This window comes from Sarcophilus harrisii, chromosome 4 (assembly GCF_902635505.1).
Source record: "Sarcophilus harrisii chromosome 4, mSarHar1.11, whole genome shotgun sequence".
Lineage (NCBI taxonomy): Eukaryota > Metazoa > Chordata > Mammalia > Dasyuromorphia > Dasyuridae > Sarcophilus > Sarcophilus harrisii.
The window spans coordinates 117,783,811-117,804,723 of NC_045429.1; the positions used below are offsets into that span (position 1 = coordinate 117,783,811).

The 20,913-nt window shown below is 52.9% G+C and overlaps 1 protein-coding gene across 5 annotated transcripts; it reads left to right on the forward strand.

Annotated features, from left to right (window-relative positions):
- Positions 1 to 1,046: 1,046 nt before the first annotated feature.
- On the forward strand, positions 1,047 to 20,373 carry NECTIN4 (nectin cell adhesion molecule 4). Of its 5 annotated transcripts, XM_031937430.1 has the most exons (10): positions 1,048 to 1,390; positions 11,961 to 12,084; positions 12,284 to 12,643; positions 13,874 to 14,164; positions 14,476 to 14,596; positions 15,247 to 15,395; positions 15,978 to 16,134; positions 17,339 to 17,414; positions 18,109 to 18,183; positions 18,604 to 20,373. In XM_031937430.1, the coding sequence occupies exons 2-10, from the start codon at positions 12,075 to 12,077 to the stop codon at positions 18,826 to 18,828; spliced, it is 1,464 nt and encodes a 487-aa protein (XP_031793290.1). In that variant the 5' UTR covers positions 1,048 to 1,390; positions 11,961 to 12,074; the 3' UTR covers positions 18,829 to 20,373. The 5 variants fall into 5 exon arrangements, with proteins under 5 accessions (XP_031793291.1, XP_031793290.1, XP_031793288.1 ...); XM_031937428.1 differs by lacking the exon at positions 11,961 to 12,084; XM_031937429.1 differs by lacking the exon at positions 11,961 to 12,084 and having other exon boundaries at positions 15,981 to 16,134.
- Positions 20,374 to 20,913: the final 540 nt, after the last annotated feature.

The window sequence follows — 20,913 nt, forward strand, 5'->3', positions numbered from 1 at the left end:
GCCCTTTGATTTAGAGTTGGAAACTTACAGATAAGACCAACTCAAAGAGGAGCTGGTCACTTGTCCAAGTTCATACAGGTAGTGAATGGAGGATCAGGATTTGAACCCAGATCCTGTCTTAAATGACTTGTTCATGGTTCTCTAAAAGGTAAGTAAGATTTAGTCAGGATTTGAACTCATTTCTCCCCTACATGATATTCATCTCTATGAGTTCTTTCAGCTTTAAATCCTCTCATTCTCTTTAATCCATCCATTTTCCCTGGATTGGGCTTGGCTCAGCCTGGAACGGTTAAAAGAGCAATGGATTTGACTCAGAAAATGTCACTTAATATGTGTGACTTTGGGCAAGTCGTCACTCTTATGGACCCCTTTAAAATAAAGGGGTTGGACTTAATATGTGTGACTGGGCAAGTTGTCACCCTTTTGGACCCCTTTAAAATAAAGGGGTTGGATTAAATAATCTCTATGGTCCCTTCTTCCAGCTCTAAATCCTATGAGTCAAATAGCTCCCCAAGCAGGACTGCGCCTATGAAGTGTGAGGTTCCCACACCCCCCCCCATTCTCCAAGAGCGATGGGGAGCCCGGAGAGCCCGGGGATGTCTCCAGAAGCAGCAGGTCCCCGGCCTGCGGTGTGTGGCAATAGAATTCCACTCTTTGCTCGAGTTCTCTCCACCCTTCCCAGCCCTGCCTCTGGGCAGCCTGACTCTGCCCCCCTCCCTCTCCTTGGGGCCCCTGCCACTGGGTACCCCCACTCTTCCCCACCACACGTGGGGCTCAGGAAAGGCCTCCCAGGAGTCCCCACCACCACCAACCCCACCCCAAATTGGCTCCCTATCCCACTAGCTCCTATTAGCCAGCCTGGTGGTGGGGGCGGCGGCTTCAGTGGTTCCTGTGCCAGGCCCGGCCCCTCTAAGACGCACCTGTTCTGACCTGCTAAGCAGGTTCCCAAGTTTCTGCTGCCGTCCGCCAGCCAGCCACGGCGTGGGAAGAGGCTCTGGGGGAGCTCCGAGCTCCTAGTCACGGCTTTTGGGGGGGAACTGCTGGGGACGGGGGAGGGTGGTGTGGGGCTGGGGCAGGGGATTCCCAGGCTACCGCCTCGGCTCCTAAAACAGCCCTCCAAGTGGACACAGACCAGCACCTAGGGGCTTTCAGGTGGGGCTGGACAGCTGCCTTTGGGAGCCGCTGACTTTCTCTTTCTGGAACCAGAGAGAGTGGGGTGGGGGAGATCTTTTCCTTTGGCCCCCACTCTGGGGGGGGGGAAGCAGAGAAGCCAGCTGACTCCTGAGGCCTTCCTACATACCTGCTTTCACCCCACCAACCTTGTCCCAGGAAGCCAAGATGTGGCAGCAGAAGCCATGGCTGGTGCTGTTCCTTGTCATCTCCTTCACAGGTAAGACACCTACCTGAATCACCTCTTGATCCGTTCCTGACTCCTTGCCCCCTCTCCCCTTCCCTCCAATGCCGACCCCCCCCCCCCAGTCTCCTGCTGTTTTTTACTCTGAGTCTGGTTCTGGCATAAAATTCCAAGTCTGCTCCTCACTGTTATAACTATCCCAGAAAAGTCAGACCATCCTCACCTCCCCCCTCCCCGATCCAAGCCCCTGATTCTGCTTTATTAAGCCAGGCTAATAGCTGTGTCCTGTGGTCCAGCCTCGGGTGGGTTTGGAATCAGGTGGGGAGAAGTGTTTTGTTTCAGGGAAGGTGGAGAAGGCAGGAGAGTCGATGGGCAGTGCCAGCCTCAGAGAGGCTCCCTTGTCCTAACACCATTAGAGCTCATTTAGGGCTGGGGCTAAGGATTTCCAGTGGGACTGGTCAAAGTTGGGCAGAGTTCCTGGCATCCTAATACACCTCCTTGCCCCTCTGCCAGACCCAGGGGAACGGGGATAGGGATGTCTTGGGGTCAGGAATGTCAGGAGCCTCAGGGCAGGAGGATGCACAGGAAGGGGCTACCATAAGCAGCAGGGCAGCTTCCTCTACCTCAGCCCCTCCCCTCATTTGGGCAGACTAGCAGGTGCCTGGGTGGTTGCAGGGGGGTTCAGGTGGGTGGGAGCCCTGGGTGGGGCCCCTTCTGGGCAAGGTGTGGTATTCCTGGGTTGGACCCGCAGGGGCTACAGCTTCTCTGACCTCACCTCCTCCTCCAGGACCCTTTAATCCCGACTTGAAGATGGGATTGTGTCTGTAGTACTAAAGTGGGAAACGGGGTTGGGGGCGAGTGGGGACGCGTACAATGGGATGTGTGTGGGATGGGGTGGTCTAGGATTCCAGGATTACAAACTGGCTCTGGGAGAGACCTAAAGATAGGGTCTAACCCCCTCCTTTTGTACTTGAGGAAACTAGGCCCAGATAAGGCAGTGACTTGCCTGAGACCATACCCGGCATTAAGTTGTCAAAGCTAGAACGTGAATCCAACATCCTCCCAATCCAGTACAATAGAGGATGCCTCTAGAAAGTTCCCTGGGGATCTGCTGCAATCCCATGCTCGGCTCAGCAGCCCCGGGCTCTGCAATGGTCCTTTTTAGGTGGAAGTTGCTTATTCCCTTTTCTATGGGCTCCTGGCTAAAGCTATCTGGGAGAGATCAGGTCCTGGTGGTAGGGGAGAGAGATGCTGGGTTCATCCTCAGCCGATCTCAATCTCCTGAATCCCTTCCTCCAGACAAGTCTTCCCCTTGCTTTGTCCAGGGGGTGGGGTCTAGCCCTCGTGGCTGGGGATCTGGGGCCTATTCAAGCCCGAGGTGCCTGGGGAAGGGGAGATGGGAAGGTCTCTAACTCCTGGCCTTGATCTTACTGATCCCCTGGGCAGGTTGTTAGGATAGAGGAGAGGTCACTTAATGTAACTCCCCCCAATCCAAGAGGTGCCTGCAGCCACAGGAAGGAATTAGATACCCACAGTTAGGTGACAGAACTTTCCCACAACCCTTTTGTCTAGAGGTCAGACCCCACACTAGTAACACAGGGTCAGGCAGAAACCTGTACTCTGGCCCCTTTTCCTGAAGGTAAGGCCTCAGTTTTCCCTAGAATGTCTGAGTCACATACCCACTGCCAGACTCCAAAGGAGGCTCTTTGTAAAGGGTGAATCAGGCTAGAAATCTGAAGAAAATCTGAATTGTATTTCTAATTCAGAGACTCGCTGCCTGGATGACCCTGGATAAGTTCCCTCACCCTTTGACCTGGTTACTTCATCTGTGAAATGATGGGGCTGGCCTAGGGGACCTTTAAGGTCCCTACCAGACCTAACACTGCATGAGTTCATGGGATCTCTCCTCCTTTGTCTCCCTCTGACAGTCTGAGGGAGGTGAGCGAACGGGGAGATGGGCTTATGATGGGGCAGGGCGATGGGGTGGGCTCCTCTGGGCGGTCTCCCCGTTTCCAGGATGAGCTCTGTGCTGGTGGGCCTCCTCCCGGCCCGGCAGGCGCCCCTTCCCCACTAGTGAGGGCCCTTGGAGCAGGGAGCCCCGGGGCCCCGGCCCCACCCGCCTCCTGGCAGGAGAAGCCCTGGCAGGAGAGGCGCCACTAACACCACACTCCTTTGTCTCTCCTTAATGGGATGAGTTTCCGGGTGAGGTCCCCTCCCAGCCTCCCCTCTGTCCGCCCTGGGGCTGGGGGTGTGCTCTTGGACAGACAGGGCTGTCGGTCCCTGGCACCTGCCCCTGACCCCAGAGCTGACAGCAGGCTGAGGAGAGCAGGGGCGCTTGGGGTACAAGTGCTGGACTTAGGCCAGAGCCATGGGAGACTCAGCCTGCCCTGGGGCTCAAGCTCAGTTTCCCTGACTGAAGCTAGTTTCCTAGAAAGGGAGGGGCCCTCGGCCCCCGTTTCTTTGCTTCTGTTTACATAAGGGGAGGGGGTGTCGGTCTTTTTCCATAAGATTTACCCAAACTAGGAGAATGGAGAGAGGATTCTCCTGCTCTGGAAGGGAGCATCCCCAGGGGAGTTCTGGGACCCCCAAAGTGTTCTACGAGAATCTATCCCTTCCTTCCAAAGATTTTTTTTTTTTCCGAGAGGGAATGGAAGGGAGGGTATGCAGTGGCAAGAAGCATAGCCCAGTGGGAAGAGTTCTGGCTCTGGAGTGAAGAAAAATGTGGGTTCTAGGGCAGCGAGGTGGGACAGTGGATGGAGCACAGGCCCGAAGTCAGGAGGACACTTAACACATGCTGGCTGTGTGACCCTGGGCAAGTCACTTAACCCCAATTGCCTCAGCAAAAAAAGAAATGTGGGCTCAACACTTACTTAGCAGTAGTTTTAACCAAGACAGTCACCTAAACTCTCTCAAGTGTAATCCTCCTCGCATTCCCCCCAGGGCTTTTATGGGGGAAAGTGCTCTGTACAATATTATTAGAGAGGCACTGGTCATTAAGGGGAAAGAAATACAGGGGCTCCCAAAGGGTTCATGTGGCCTTCAGAGTCATCTAAAGGTCCTCTTTGGATCAGGGTCCTGGATAGCAGGAACCACCCGACCCAAAATCTTCCCCTATCTTTCATGCCCTGGCAGCTCTACAGGTGAGAGTGGAGCAAGGAACCTGGGCGTCTGGACCTATAGGAGCCCCTTGTTGCCCACAACAATGGCCACTGAAACCTAAGGAGAGGAGAGACTATTTCAGGCTGGCAGGAAGCTCTAGAATCCAGACCTGGAACTTGGATTCTAGAACCTCTTCTCTAGAGTCTAAAGCAAGAATTCCAAGGCCAGAACTGGCCTGTCATCCGCCCTCAGGGTGGGGTGGTAGGGACTCCAGGGGTGGGGGCAGCCTTTGCTCTTTCACTGAGAAGGGCTGGGCTTGCAGGATCTCTAAGTCCCTTCCAAACTAGTAGCTGCTCCCTGCGGTCCCCTCCCTGGGATCGAGCCGGGGATGGGGCTGCCAGCTAGTGGGGCTGGCTTTGTAGGGAGTTCTAAGAGGGGGGAGGGAAGGGAGGAGGTGACTGGCAGTTGTGGGGAAGGAGGAGGATGGCTGAGGTTGGGAGCTTGGGAGTCTCGGGTCTCCCACCCACAGTGTGGCTGCTTCGGTGACTCAGCCGGGCTCAGACTCTGGCTCCGGGGGGTTTAGGGGACTTATCTAAGCTGGGAGCTCTGTCTGGGCCAGAGTTGAGGCTGCCTTCAAACACCCCCCCCCCAGTTCATTGTTCTCAGCTTCTTTTGTGCAGACAAGCTCAGAATGGCCCCCTCCTCATCATTAATCTGGCAGTGGGCTGCATGCCCAGCCCGAGAAGCTCTCACTAAGCTGGGGGGTTTAGGGCAATGAAGATGGGAATATGGGAAGGCAAAACAGGAGATGGGACTTTCCTGGTTTGCTCACTCTGGGACCCCACGGGATATCGGGTATATTGTGGAGAAATGAGTTCTTGACCTCATCAGGGACCCCACCCCCTTCCCCCAGGTCAGTGACCCTTCTTACACATGCCCACTCAAGTTAACCGAAGAAGAAGGAAAGCAAAGAAGCATTTAATAAGCTCTTACTATATGCCAGACCCTGTGGTAAGCACTTTCAAAATATTTCATTTGATCTTCACAAACCACCCCGGGAAGTAGATGCTATTACCATCCCCATTTGAAGGTTGAGGAACAGACATCAAGTCATTGCCCAGTCACACAGCTCGCTATCTGAGGCCAGAATTAAACTCAGGTGTCCTTAAGACAGGTAAGACAGAGCACTAGGCTGGACTCAAGAAGATCTGAGTTCAGATGTCGACTCAGACATTCATTTACTAGAATTTGGACAGGTTTTTAAAATTTGTCTGCCTCAGTTTTCTCAACTGTAAAGTGGGGATAATAATAGCACCTGCCTCCCAGAGTTGTTGTGAGGATCAAATATGTGTAAATAATTTAGTGCAACGCTTGACACGCAGCAGATATTTAATAAATGTCTGTTCCCTTTCTGACTCCAGGTCTAGCTCTCTAGCCACCGTGGCTCCACTAGCACAGACTGGAACTGGGTGATTGAGGGGAGAGAAGGGTTAACACAAAGGACCTCAGATAGGGTGGACCCTTCCCTCTTGCCCCAGACAGGATTCCCCCTCTCTCCCTGGGACAGGAGCAGGTTTTTCTAGTGATGGTGTCGGGGGCTGAGGCCCCAGGTCCGACCCCCTTTGAGGGGCCCACTTGTGAGGAACTGGAGGAGCTCCAGAAATGGCTGAGGAGACCAGAAAATAGGATAACATCCCTACAGGTGCTTTTGTTGTTGTCTTGGGATCCTAGTGAAAGTTCCTGGAGCTTAAGAGGGAGACAGGGTCTGGTTTATAGCCCCCCCCATATTCCACTTATGACAACCCACACTTTGGGTTCATCGGGGAGGGGAAGGATTGAGAACCGAGTAGCCAGTGGGTGGGGAAGGTGTTCTGGCTGCTCACTTTAGCACCGGCCTTCAGAGTCAAAGCCAGTGACCAAGGAGACAGAGACAGCGACACGCGGAAGCAAAAGAGTAATACAAAATCAAAACATTGACTATGTGTGAGGTATGTTCTGCAAGCCTGGCCCGCACTCAGAAGTGCTCATGAGCACAAGAGCCGACACCCATGGGGATACATCCCTGAGCCCCCAGACACTGGAAAAGACCCTCCCCTTCCTCTAACTGCACAAAGAGAGGCTTGAGGGGGAGGGTCTGCGCAGGGACCCTTCCCCAAGATGCCGTTAGAAAAAGGGTCCAATATAAAGAGAAACTCCCAGCTCTGAGGACCACCATCTCCCCCTCCCCCCCCCCTTGGTTTCCCTTTGAGGTCATTGCCCAAGTTTCTCCCAAGGAGGACAGCCGGGGCTAAGCAGCTGTAGCAGAGACTGTGGCTCTGGGGGGATGCAGACGAGGAATGGGTGGGGTACTTGGAGGGCAGGGCCCTGCAGAGGCCCTTGGGGGCCAGGCTGAGCCCTGGGGGGAGGGGGACGGAGATCCCGTTTGACCAGTTGGGCCTGTTCTATCCCTTGCGCAAGGTGGCTGCTGCGGTGGTGGCTAAGCTTCAGGAGAGGCCTCTGAGTCACTGGTGCTCCCCAGTCCTGACGACCTGGTGATCCCCATTCAGGGGAGGGGAGAGCAGGAGTAAGGACCCATCAGCCCGATTAAACCCGGAATGGGGGGCCAGGAAGCGAGGGGCTGGGGCCCAGTTTGGCCCTCACGGCCATTCCCCCATGCCCTCAGGGTGACCTCGCAGAACGCCTCCCTGTCTCCCTTTGGGTAATGATGTCATCCCCCAACGCCGGCCAGTGCACTGAGTTGGGGAGAGGTGGAGGAGGAGGAGGAGGAGGAGGAGGAGATGGAGTAGACACCACACCCTCCTCTCACTCCTGGTTCACACTGCACTGGGGTAGTGGATTCTGGGGCTCTCTAATCGGAACCCCATCCACAAAGCAGAGGTCCCCTCCCGCTGGCCAGGAAGCACCTACATCCTCACCAGAGCAGACTGTTTGCCCTCCGGATTCCACCTTGTTATTTCCCTGCTTTTGCACAGGCTGCACCTCATTCCTTTCCCCATCCTCCCCAATTTGGAATTCACTCCCTCCTCTCTTCTTGTAATTCAGACCTTCCTTCCAAGCCCGGCACAAACACCAGGCTGGCTTGAAAGCCTTCCTGCACCCCCAAGGTGTTAGTTCCCTGCTCCCCTCCCCCCCACCTCCCGTGACTTTGTGTGGCGGTTAATTATCAATGACTGAATTTCCCTGCACACCATACGCTCCTTGAGGGCAGGGACATTTCCCTTTGTCCATCGCTGTCCCTGGAACAGTGGACGGAAGGAATCCCACGTTTCAGTGCTGGTGGGACTCGGGTCTCAGTTTCCTGACCTGCACAAAGGTCACGGAAGCCCACATTCCTGGTCCTTCTCATTTGGGAGCCAGGGATTCACAGAAGGGTCTTGAGCAGGGCTCAGGGAATCAACTTGGGAAGAAATCCTGCCTTAGCCGATGGCCCATTGGGCTGGGAGATGAGGGTGGGGGTGGGTAAAAAGAGGGAAACATATTCCCTTGATCAATGAGAGCAGTTAGGGGATCCTCCCTGGGTTGCTGAGAGGCAGGGTCTCGCCCACAGAATAAATGTTATTATCCTCAGGGTAGCTGAAGTCATTCTCCTCCTAGCTTCCTCATGGGATTCTTACCCTTGTCTTGACTCTTTGGGGGTAGGGGTAGTTTCCCTTTCTTCAGAGTATGAATCAGTCCCCAAGAGCATTGGTGTGAGACTCTCTAATAAAGTTACGAGAAGGATTTAGGTTTTACTTTGAGGGCACCCTGTGGAGAGAGCTTCAAGATTCCCTTTGTGTCTGTATGAAGCCCAGTCTTTTGAGAAGCTGAAAGGGAGGTTTAGGCATCCCCCTGGGTCTATGTCATCCCTCCTCCAAATTCTCTCCCCCCCTCCATAGTGAGGGACTGAGGTAATTGGGTGGGAGTGAGAAGAAGCAGAGGGGGAAGGGTGATTAGCTGGACTCCCAAGGTGAGCTGGGTGGGTCCAACATAGGTGCAGGCGGCTCAGGGCCCTGGCATCTGGCCCTGCAGGTCTGTCCCGTCCTGTTCTGTCCCTCCCTGCTCTCAGCAGCATCCTCCCTCCCTTTGCTCCTCCCATCTGGGGCCATAGGACCCCCTGGTTCTAATCCAGGCTCTCTCTAAGCAGGGTCCACCCCAGGGGGAAGTCTGCAGCTTTCCCTTCTTCCCTGTCAGGGGATAGGTGCACATGTCAATCCTGATCTCCCCTTTTAGGTGACTGCCCTCTTTCCTTGCCTCTGGACCCTGGAGAGCTCCCTTTCTGGAGGAATAAAGTGAAGTAGAAATGGCTGTTTCCAGCCTGTCCCACACAGTGAGCATCCCCTGATATTATTACTATGACCACCTTCTCTCTTTCTGCCCAGTTTCTTCCTTGGGTTATTTGTCTTTCTTCAATTCAATTCAAGTCTTTAACCAACATTTTTAGAAGGCTTTTTATATATAAAGCATCATTTGCTAGTTGGGAATTTTTTGAAAAGACACAAGGAATTGCTTAAAATCTAATAGTCTTCCTTTCCCCCATCCTATCTCTTCCCTCTAATCTTTACCTATCTCTATCTCTAGAGATAGTATCTCTACTACAGGCTCCTTTTTTCTTTCTTTCTTGGGTAATCCTCTTATACTTTTCTGATTCCTGATGCCCCTAAATTTTCTTTCAAACCATGCTCTGTCTGAAGCCCTAAATTCTTCTTCCCCTTAATCTTGAAAACTTTGAAGTTGTATTTCCTCTCCTTTAATCCCAGTACTCAATCAATCATCATCCCTGTCAATTTTCCTCCCTATGAAATGTTTCACATCTATCCCTTCCTTTTTATTCCCATTACCACCAGCATCTTTATCCCCATAATCACATGCTTGGATTATCTTAACTGCTGCCTGGCTGATATTCCTGTCTCTGTTTTCCCCCCTTCAACCCATTTTATATAATGCTTGTTGTCAAGTTAATCTTTCTAGAATCCAGTGTTTTGTAGGAAAGGTAGTATGGTACAATAGAAAGGTATACAGCATCAAAAGACCCAAGTTCAAATATGTGTTGAATTGTGTATCCTTGCTTGTGTAGCCACTTGCCTTAGTTTCCCCAATTTATACATGGGCATAATAATAATAGCATTTATATATTGCCTTAAAGTTTATAAAGTTTTTCAAATAGTATCTTATTTAATCCTCACAACAACCCTAGGGGTTACATAATGCTATTATCCCCATTTTGCAGAGGAAACTGAGGCAAGTGACTTGCATCGAAGGTAGGATTTGAACTCAGGTCTTCTTGTCTCTAGTACTTTCTCCATCGTTAACACCCAGTACTTCCAATCTCACAGGCTTGTTGTGAGGGAAGCATTTTGCAAACCTTAAAATGCTACATAAAGGTGAGTTATTGTTATTGTTACTTACCTCATCTGGTGGTTGTAAAGAAAACGCTTTGCAAATGCTGAAAATAATAAATAAATGATAGTTATTATTATAGGTGGAGCAGTAAATAGAATGCTGAGCCTGGAGTTAGGAAGAGTCATCTTCCTGACTTCAAATTTGGCCACAGACACTTACTGGTCGTGTGACTCTGGGCAAGTCATTTAACCCTGTTTATCTCAATTTCTTCATCTGTAAAATGAGCTGGAGAAGGAAATGGCAAAGTACTCCAGTATCTTTGCCAAGAAAACCTCAAATGGGTCATGAAGAGTTGGATGCAATTGAAACAACTGAACAACAAAATTATTTTATTTCTTTCCTGATCAAAAGCCTATTCTGGGTCTCTTTCATTTCATATCATGTGAACGCTTTTGTCTAGTTTCAGAACCTGCCTTCCATATATAATCTATCTCCACCCTTTCCATCAAACTATTTCCTACTACTCCCTATCCCACACCCTATACTCTAGTCAGGTTGGTCTCATTGTCCCACAGATACAGTATTCTTAGTCTGGTCTTTTTTTATATTGTTCTTCTACACTGAGATGAAATCTTCCTTTAAGCTTACCTGGCCAAATTCTAGATACCCTAACTAAAATCCTGCCTATTCCATGAAGTCTTCCTTAATTGCTCTAGTACAAAATGATTCCCCTTTTATTGACTCTTGAAGGCTTAACATTTATATGTAATATTCTATTCACATAATTACTTCATATGTATCTGTGTCTTCTCAATAAGATCTCAAGTGTCTTGAGGGCAAAGATTAAGTCATATACATTTCTGGTCTTCAGTATCCTTATCTGTAAAACTAGGGAGTTGAACTAGATAAATGATTTCTCTATACTTCTGTGACTCTATGATCCATAATATCTATCTGTAACACTGCTGTGAGATCACAGCTTGGAAACCATTCATTGCCTGCTTCGCTTTGGAATCCAAAATGGAATGACCAGGTCATCAGAGAGGCAGGTTAAGTCCATCCCCATAGTGCCAGATCATTGAATGAATATTTAGGTCCGTTTTTCCTTTCCATTTCAATCAGACTTGACTTTTTCTTCATGTCTCCAATTTCATTCTCATCTATCTCCAGCCTCACTGAAAACTCAATTTTCTCCCAATTTGACAACTTGCTTATTCCTGCCTCTGTGACTCTGTTCAATCTATCTTTCCCACATGGAACATCTGATTCTCACTTCTAATCTATGGGACTAAATGATTTCTGAAATCCTTTCCAGCTCTGACAGTCTGTGAATCTGATCTGGATTTAAACCCCAGTTGAGCTAGGTACTTCTTATGTGGTGGAAGCCCTGTCTTTGGAATCAGAGACCCCGGGTTCAATTCCCACTTCTTAACCTTAAACAAGTTACTTAACAAGTCTAGACCTCAGTTTCCTTACCTGCAAAGTTAGGAGATTAGACTAGAGGCTCTCTCAGGTCTAGATCTTTGATTTTAATCTTATACTTTGGACAAATCATGGAACTCTAGAACTTGGCTTTCTAGATGAACTAGATTATTTCTAAGAGCTCTTATTAGTTCTAAAAACTATAGTTCTTCACTTCTTTCTGGATCTTGAAATTCAGCTCCTCCTTGTGCTTTTGATCCAGAAGGTCCTTTGCAGGGAATCTAGCCCAATTCCCTTATTTTACATATTTGAGATAACTGAGGTCCAGAAAAGTGAACTGTCTTGCTGAAGGTTACAGGGGTGGTTAGCAGACAAGCTGGAGATTAGAATTCAGGACTTACAACCCTAAGTCTCATTAGTTTCCCATTAACTCATACTGGCATTCGTGACCCTAGAGAAGAATAACCTTCCTTTCAGAACCCCAGAAAGTTGAATCTGATTTTCATCCACCCTTCTCCAGGAAATTTCCATTTCCACCTCCCTCCCATCCGATTGTTTTCTCATTTTCTGTGAGGTACAGAGAATTTAAGTAGGTTGTCCAGGGTCGTAGAATTGAAAAGCATGAGAGCTAGGATTTGAACCCATCTGGAGGAGCTGAGTAGTTGCCCAATGCTCACCCAGGCAGTAAATAACAGAGCTAGAATTGAGACTTCAGGTCTTTCAACTCTTAACTACAATTCTTTGTATTATATTCGCTTTCTTCCAGGATTACTTCAGTCATTAACCAGCTCTGTGATCTCCAATAAATTCCTTTCCTTCTCTAAAAACGTATTTCCTCATCTGTGAAATGGGGAATTCTCAGATCTGACCTGCTGATCAGATGAGATCAAGTAGGTGAAAGTGTTTTGCCTCATATAAACCCTACACATGCCAGTTATTGTGATTATTTTTACAGAGTATGTTTGCATTGCCCATGAAGGCTCTGTTTGTCCACATGAGGCTGCATATTTATAATTATTAGGAACACAGCAATTACCTGGCTTACGGGTAGCAGCTCTAACCATGGCTCTTTCTTTCACTTCCCCTCAGGTCTGTGCCTGGCTGGTGAGCTGGAGACATCAGCCCTGGTTACTGTGGTCCTGGGTCAAGATGCAGAGCTGCCCTGTTTCTACAGGGGAGAGCCTGGGGAGCAGGTGAAGCAGGTGGCTTGGGCCCGAGTTGGGGAAGGAGAGGGAATGACCGAACTGGCGCTGCTCCACGACACATACGGTCTGCACGTGAGCCCTGCCTACGAGGGACGAGTGGAGAGGCCGTCGCCTCCCCGGGATCCCAACGACGGAGCCGTGCTCTTGCGGAACGCCGTGCAGGCCGATGAGGGGGACTATGAGTGCCGAGTCAGCACTTTCCCTTCAGGCAGTTTCCAGGCGGGGCTCCATCTCCGGGTGCTTGGTGAGTGGGTGAAGAGGTCTAGGGAAAAGGAAGATGGAAGATAGGCAGTCCAGGAACTGGGGATTGGGCAACAGACAGAAAAGTAGGAACCTTAAAGATCTACCAGTCTCTTATTTGTCAAAAGGAAATGTATTGTAGAAAGAAATGACTTCTCCAAAAAGAACCATAACTAGAACTTTGAATCCAAGTCCAATGCTTCTCCTAGAGATAGCTTGATTACTGAAAAAAAAAAAAAAGTTATTAAGATTAATTTGATTACTAAGAAAAGTAATGGATTGAGTGTTAGAAAACATGTCCCAGGTAAAATGCCAAATTCTGTTCCTGTGTGACAGCAGGCAAATCACTTTTCTATGGGTCTTAGTTTGCTTAACTGTCAAATGAGCTAACTAGATTAGATAATGTCAGGTTTTTGTTTTGTTTTGAGCTATCTTAAGGTCTATAACACCTCAAATCTTAGTTTCTTGAGCTATAAAATTAAGATAATATCAACATAAATCTGAATTATTTTTCCAGTAGAAAAATTAAATTATGAAAATTTCACCCAATTTGTGGGAATGGTACAATTTCAATCTGAAAACCGAATGAAATTTCAAAACCAATTTGTTGGAATGGTACAATTTCCATTTGACAACTGAATGAAATGAATTTGTGTCCTAAACAGCCATTCACACAAGTAGTCCTGGAGGGAATACCCTAATGGACATTTCTCATTTGGACTTGTCTGGTCACTATCAGTCCCCTCCCCTATAAAGTACTCTATTTCCTGCCTCCTCCCTGCTTTATAGGGATGTTTCAGGAGTAGGTGAGATCATAAAAGTGCTGAGCTCTGGATTGCTCAGGAAGGAAGGTGTGTGTAGGAAAACCACACTTCTTTAGGAGTCATTTAGCTGGAAAGTAAAACAATCAAAAACATAGTTTAGCATCCAAAGGGAGGGATGGAGAGCAAGGCAAAGATGAGGAAGGTGTTAAGGCAGGCTGTATTTCCCAGGAAAGGTGAAAACAGAGCCAGGAATATGGAGTGATTGCTCCAAGGGAGCCTAGAACACGTGTCCTGGGCAGAGCAGGGAAGAGACAGAGTATGAGTGGGCAGGTGACCTTTCTGTGGGGGGTGGCAGTGGGAGGTGTGTATCTAGGGGAGGAGAGAGAGACTGAGAGACTGGGGGTGGGGGGCTGGCAACAGAGTCAGGTTTTTCCTTGATGAGGTCTTTTCCTTCCCCCCACTCCCTGCAGTGCCCCCATTGCCCACACTGAACCTGGGCCCTAGCCTGGAAGAAGGCCAGGGGAGAACCCTGGCCGCCTCCTGCACAGCCGAGGGCAGTCCTGTGCCCAGCGTGACCTGGGACACGGCAGTCAAGGGGGTGATCACTAGCCGCTTGTCCAATCACCCACGATCGGCTTCGGTCACCTCGGAGTTCCACCTGGTGCCCAGCCGGACGATGAACGGGCAGCCCCTCACCTGTGTGGTGTCCCACCCGGGCCTGCCGGAGGACAAAAGGATCACGCACATGCTCCAGGTCGCCTGTGAGTCCCTGGGCACCGAGCGGGGGAGAGGCACAAAGGGAGGGTGAGGAGGGGCCCGGGACCAGGCCTGGGGGCCCCCATCAGTCAGCATTCCCTGAGCTCAATAGTAGTTTGAAGTGAGTCCCTGTGCTCAGGGAAGGACCAGCCTGACCCAGGACCCGAGGCTGGACCAGTGGTTTCCTCCGCAAACAGGACACATGCCCTAAGAAGGGAGGACAAGAGTGCGCCTGAGGGGGCACCCGGGGAAAGGGCGCATTTCCCGCCTTCTCTCTCCCCTCCTTCCCAACTCCCCCCCCCCCCTGCCTCCGCAGTTCTTGCCGAGGCCTCGGTATGGGGCCACGAAGACCCAGAGTTATGGCACGTGGGCAGGGAAGGCGTGATGCTCAAGTGTGTGAGTGAGGGGCAGCCGCCCCCCTCCTACAACTGGACCCGGTGAGTACAGCCCCCGCGCCGGGCCCCCTCCCGGCTTAGAGCCGGCCTGGGTTGGGCGCGCGGCAGGTTTCCAGGGACCGGGCTGAGAGGGGTCCGGGTGACCCGAGGGCCGCGTCCCCCCCTTCCCCCTCCCAGCCAGCCCGAGGAGGGGAGGCCCCGCGCGGCGCAGAGCTGGCCTGGGCTCGGGAGGTGGGGCCCTCATGGCTGGTTTCCAGGGCCGGTCCCTGGGGCTGAGAGGGGTCCGGCTGACCCGGGGGCCGTGCCCCCGCGTGGCGTCCCCCGTCAGAGCGCGTCCTTCCCCAGCGGGGCGGCGAGCCCGGCTTTGCGGGGCCTGCGTGTGGCCTGTTGTGGGCCTGCTGGCTCCTGGGAGCTGGGATGAGTGTGGGAGCCTGTGGGACGGCACGTGTGCCGGTCTCCCTGTGCAGGGTGGGGGGTGCCCGGGTCAGGCTGGGCAGCGGGGGGGAGGGGCCTCTGCCCAGGCCCGTGCCCAGACCTGCCCGGGGGAGGGAGGGGCACCGTGGGAACCAGCCGGCGGCTCTGGTTGACGTCACCGTGGGGGGGAGGCGGGAGCTGCCCGGGCACGTCAGGCAGCAGCGGCGCAGCCTTGGCCCGGTCTGGCCGGCACCCATCAGCCTCCCCTGCCCTCTCAGGCTAGATCGGCCCCTGCCCAGCGGGGTGCGGGTGGACGGAGGCACCCTGGGCTTCCCGGCGCTGGTTGCGGAGCACAGTGGCACCTACGTCTGCCATGTCAGCAACGCAGTCTCTTCCCGCAGCAGCCAGGTCACTGTGACTGTCCTAGGTGAGCTGGGACCCGGGGGAGAGCACCGGGGGGTTATGGGGCAAATGCCGGAGCGGGGGAGGGGCTGCAGCAGATGGAAACCGGGGGGAGGGGAGGGGCCGGCCGGGGACAAGGACCCTAGGCCCACAAGCATGGGGGCTTGGCCACGGAGCCCATTCCCAGCGCGCCCAGGCCTGCTGGCCAGTGTGATGCTCCTAACTGTCCCAGCTCTGCGCTGGGCCCTGAGGCTTCAACAACAAATGAAACCGGGGAGCCCTGGCCCTGGAGTCAGTGGCCCGAGTTCTAATCCAGCCTCAGACACTTACTGGGTGATCCTGGGCAAGTCACTTAATCCTATTGTCTCCAAAAAACAACAAAACCAATTAAATACCTGTTTTCAAGGAGTTTACATTCAGAGGATCCCAGGGGGATTGTGGGGGAGTCACTCACTCGCCCCTCCCCAGTCCTTCCTTTCCCGTCCCCCCAAATTGGGGTGGGAGCCTAGGCCAGGGGGAGGTTCAGGTGGGGATGGGGAAGAATTGTTGCACTGGGGGAGGGGCTGAGCCCCTCTGACCCCCTGTTTGGGCCCCCTCTGGCTCTCAGCAGAAGATGAAGCCCCACCTGTTGATGTGGACGTGGTCTCGGCCTCCGTGGTGGCGGTGGGAGTGATCGCTGCCCTGCTGCTATGCCTTCTGGTGGTGGTGGTGGTGCTCATGTCCAGGTACCACCGACGCAAGGCCCGGCAGATGACCCAGAAATAGTGAGTACTGGGGGGGGGGGTTATTGGGGAAGGGACGGGGAGCAGAGGGAGGGAGAGGGGAAGAGGGGAGGGAAGAGGAGAAATAAAGAGAGGAAAGGAGAGGAGAGGAGAAAGGAGGAGAGGAGAGGAGAGGAGAGGAGAGGAGAAGGGAGGAGAGCAGAGGAAGGGAGGGGAGAGAGGGCAAGAGGAGAGGGAAGGGAAGGGTAAGGAATTTAAGGGACCGAAGCTGGGCTGGGAGAAGGTATAGAGGGAAAGCTGGATATGCAAAAGTTTGGAGGAATTTAAAATGACTCCCTGAGAAGAGTAGTTTGGATCCAGGGGGGAAGTGACCCTGTCCAAAAAGTACAATCACATGCAATGGAACTAAGACACGTGTATGCAAGCACTGTCCCCTGGGCTTTCTCCTAAGCCTTGCAGCAGTTTCCTCTCCCTAGAACGCTGCTTCTTCCTCCATTACCCTCAATCACCAACTTCCATCTCTATTGAAATCCAAAAATCATTTTATGGAGAACTCACACAGGGCAAGCCCTCACAAGATGCTCAGAAAAAGCGATATGAGGACACTCTGCAGGTCTCTCTTAAAAACTTTAGAATGGATTGTGTGACATGGGAGACAATGGCAGGGGCCCTCGCCAGAGAAGGGCTGTGCCCTGTGAGCAAGGCAGAGCTGAATGAGCCCCAGAGAAAGGCTGGATGTGCAGTCAGCATCCACTCCGCATGTTCACAGGCCCATTGGTGGCAGAGCGCACCAAGCCCGTTGGGCTGGTCAGCCAGGCGGGCACACTGTTACACAGTGTGTCATCTTGGTCCTCCTGGAGAACAAAGGGGTTGGACACACTCTCCCAAGTGTTTTGTCTGTATTTGTCTGAGGCACTCACCCATCCCACCTCGAATAATGACTACCTGAGAGGAAAGCTGGTCTCTCCCCTGTTAGTTATCCCTGAGAACGAGACTCCTGGGGATTCCTTCCCACCCAACAAGCACTTAAGTATTTGTGGAATGAGTGAATGAATGACTGCTCACAGGCTCACACGCCCAGCTGGGCCTCTCCTGCCTTCCCAGACTAGTCCCACAGTCCCACACAGGCCTGTGCTCTGTGTCCCAGGACTCCCACCCCCCCAGAGACAGGCTGGGCTTCCCCCTCCCCTGGGGGGGGCAGGGGAGAGTCCTGCCCTTAAGGGAGGGTGGTGTCTCTTTTGGACAGTGAGGAGGAGCTGACCTTGACCCGGGAGAATTCCATCCGAAGACTCCACTCCCACCACGCGGAGCCCAGGACCCAGGTGGGTAGCTGGTCCACTTGCACATGGGTTTAGATATCACGTTTATGTGCATGAGTGATAGGGACAGGGGAAAGGTCTTTCTCTCTGAGCCAGAGTCTTAGGAATGGTCGGGATATAAAAGTGAAAGGGGTAGAGCGGAGGGGAGTGGTCCGGAGCTCTGTGGGCCCCTCTCTGTCAGCAGGGGTCTCAGGAAAGACCGAGGTTCTATTATAAGGGACTTAGATGCTGAGAATCCGGGGGATTTGGAATTCCTTGGAGAGGGCAGGCCAAGGTAGAAACAGACCCACCCTTGGGGAACACAAACCCTGTCTCTAGTGGATTGGCGGGTCCAAGGCTGGTCAAGACCCTGGGATGGGGGCAGCAAATTGAGCTCCCTCTGACTAGACCATTCTAGAACCTTATTCAACTACTGAAGCCCCATGGCACTTTAACCACAGCAGGCGGCTTCCATTTAGCCAATACCTGATTGAAAGAGGAGGGGGTGAGCAGGGGTAGGAGAAGGCTAGGATGGACTGGGGGAAGGAGGGCAGGATAGGGAGGAGGCTGGCTGGAAGGATAGGGGAGGGGAGGAGGCCAGAGGGGCAAAGAGCTGAAGGGCCCAGGCTGTAGGGGAGCAGGAGGTGGGGAGGAGGTGGGGTCCAGGGAGGAGCTGGAGGCCTTATTCTGACCCCTCCCCCTTGTCCGGGCCCTGCAGCCTGAGGAGAATGTAGGGCTTCAAGCTGAGGGCCACCCTGATAGTCTCAAGGACAACAGTAGCTGCTCTGTGATGGTGAGGCCCCGGCCCCACCTGTGTCCCCCTAAGCCCCCTGCCCCATCCCTCCTCCAGGTCAGCATGGGTGCCCTCCACCTCTCCCCACTGCACTCCATGCACCTCAATCCCATCCTTGGCTGTAACCCAGACTCGTATTCTAGTCTGCTTCCAGTCCCCTTGACTGTCCTAATTCCCAACTGACCAATGCTAAATGAAAGGAAGTAGAGGAAGGGCACCCCATGACCTTGGACCCCAGCCAAATGCCTCCTGCCCCGGCCCACCTGACCCATGAGCCCTCATTTTCCCCGGCCCCTCCCACCTGCCCATGTTCCTGGCCACTGACCCTTTCACATCCCCCCTCTGGCCCCACATCCCGACCCCGACTTTGAACCTTCCCATGCTCCCGACCCGTGACCAAGTTCTGGTACCAACCCACAGAGCGAAGAGCCCGAGGGCCGAAGCTACTCCACTCTGACCACGGTGAGGGAGATCGAGACCCAGACGGAGCTGCTGTCACCGGGCTCCGGACGGACAGAGGAGGAAGAAGACCGAGACGTTGGGATCAAGCAAGCCATGAACCACTTTGTGCAGGAGAACGGGACTCTTCGAGCCAAGCCCACGGGCAACGGCATCTACATCAACGGGCGGGGACACCTGGTCTGACCCAACGCTCCAGGGACCCTGTGGACCTTCGCTGGGAGACTTTGCCCCCAGCGCCCCCAAAGAAAGACCTGTGACCTTGCTGACTTCTTGCCTGTTCCCAGGCCCTTCCCCAGCTTCTATCCAGAGGGGCCTCTCCATGTGCTAGTCACTGTGCATGTGTGTGTGTGTATGTGTGTGTGAGAGAGACCGAGGGCGCAAGGACCCTGCGGCCTGCATGTCGTGTGTGCATGTCAGTGTACAGGTAAGTGTGTGTGAGCGAGTGCGGCCCATCACTCTGGATCCCTGCAGATGTACGCTGGCTACACCTTCAGACCCTAGAGCAGTATTATTGAAACAGGAGAGGTGGGGGGGCTGCTCCAGGGGAAGTGGACCCCTCCCAGGGGACCGTCCCGGACAGGGGCTGAGGGAAATGCAGGGACAGTCCGATCAAGGGAGCTGGACTCCTCCTGACTGCGGGAGCGGGGCTCCCCTCGGCTGGTGTGGAAAGGGGCACCGTGTTTGGCTTGGGGGCTGGCAGTGCTGCTTGTAGAGTCCGCCCTCTCGAGGCTGGCGCCAGGATGACATGTCTGAAAGGTTGGATCACAGATTTAAGAGCCAGGAGGGACTTCCACCTTCCCATCCCATTTCGCAGATAAAGAAACCGAAACCAGGACACTTAACTGATCCACCCAAAGTTACAGAGGCAGTAAACAGCAGCAACAGACCTTGAACCTGGGATGGGCGCTCTTCCCACTGTACCACACTGCCTCCCTTGCTTGTAAATAGGATTTTTTTGTATGTTTAATTCCATGTTAAATGTTTTAGGGAAGCTTGCTATTTGAGGGATTGCTGCAACAAATCCTTTTTCCTAAGCAAAAAACATTTCTCTGAGAAAAACTCATGACTGTATAAGGTTTGGTCCCATCTCTCCCCCCTGCTCCACCCAGCCCTTTCTGTATCTTCCTCTATTTCTCTAGCTATGACCAAAGTACTAGCTTGGGGGAGCATCGGAATCCAGGGTCCAGGGTTGTAATTTGCATTGTTGGTAAGAGAATTTAGAGCCAGGGGAGGCCAGAGGAGGGGCACCATTTGGGTAAATAGGGGTACTTCAGACAGGAACAGCCCTCTTTTCCTGGGCTCCTCTGCCACTGAATCTCTAAGGGGCAGACGGGTTCCCGGAGGCAGCTAGGGCTAGAAGGTGGTCCCCAAGGCTCAAGCCCTCCTGACACTCACACAGTGTCCTCAGTCATGGATGTCCTGATTAAGCAGGACAAACCCTGGTTTGGGGGAATGTGCCAAATGCTATCTGGAGGAAGAGATCCCTGTGTTGTTTCCTCATGCTACCTCAGGGGACTCGGGGAGATGGCGTGTGTGTGAACAGACACGGATGCCTGCTCATTTTCCTGGCCCTCTTGGACAGCCTGGAGTTTGAGGGAGTGACCTGGCGGAACATAGGTCGGATCTGTAAATGTCGTGTGAATAGTACTGTAGAAGTAGTGTAAATAGTTTACAGTCCAGTCCTTCCCAGCCCTCAACCCCCTTCATAAATAAAGCTCTCTCAAACTAGGCCTGCCTCTTTTTTACAGTTCCCTTCAGGTACTGGGCCTCCGCTGACCTCTGCCACCCCGGCCTTCTCTCAGTCTCGAAGCATCACTTCTGAGGCCTCTGGCCCTGTCTCAGGGAAAGAAAACTTGCCCCCTTCTCAAAGGGGAGCCCCAAAGACTTTGGCCTTGGGAGTTTCTGAGCTGAGGCAGCGGGGCCTGGAGACTCCCATCATGGGGTCTGTATCACCGAGGCCTCCAGTGATAACCGGAGTGTCTTCTCCCCCCTCAGAGTGCTCGGTCAGGAATACCCCAGAGCCCTCCTCCCCCAACCCCTGCCAGAGAGCAGGAGGCCGGGGCTCAGTCTGGGCTACTGTCTGTAAACTGATAGGGTTGGCCTGGGTGATCCTGAGGATGCCCTCCGGATCTGGCCCGCTTTGATTCTATGATTTTAGGATGTGCGTCCATCAGTCCCTGCCCCACCCCCTACCCCCAGCTGCCCCACCCCAGGTCCTGTGGTTGCAAGTGATGCTCTAACAGGAAGCGGGTTTGGGGAGCTGCTCAG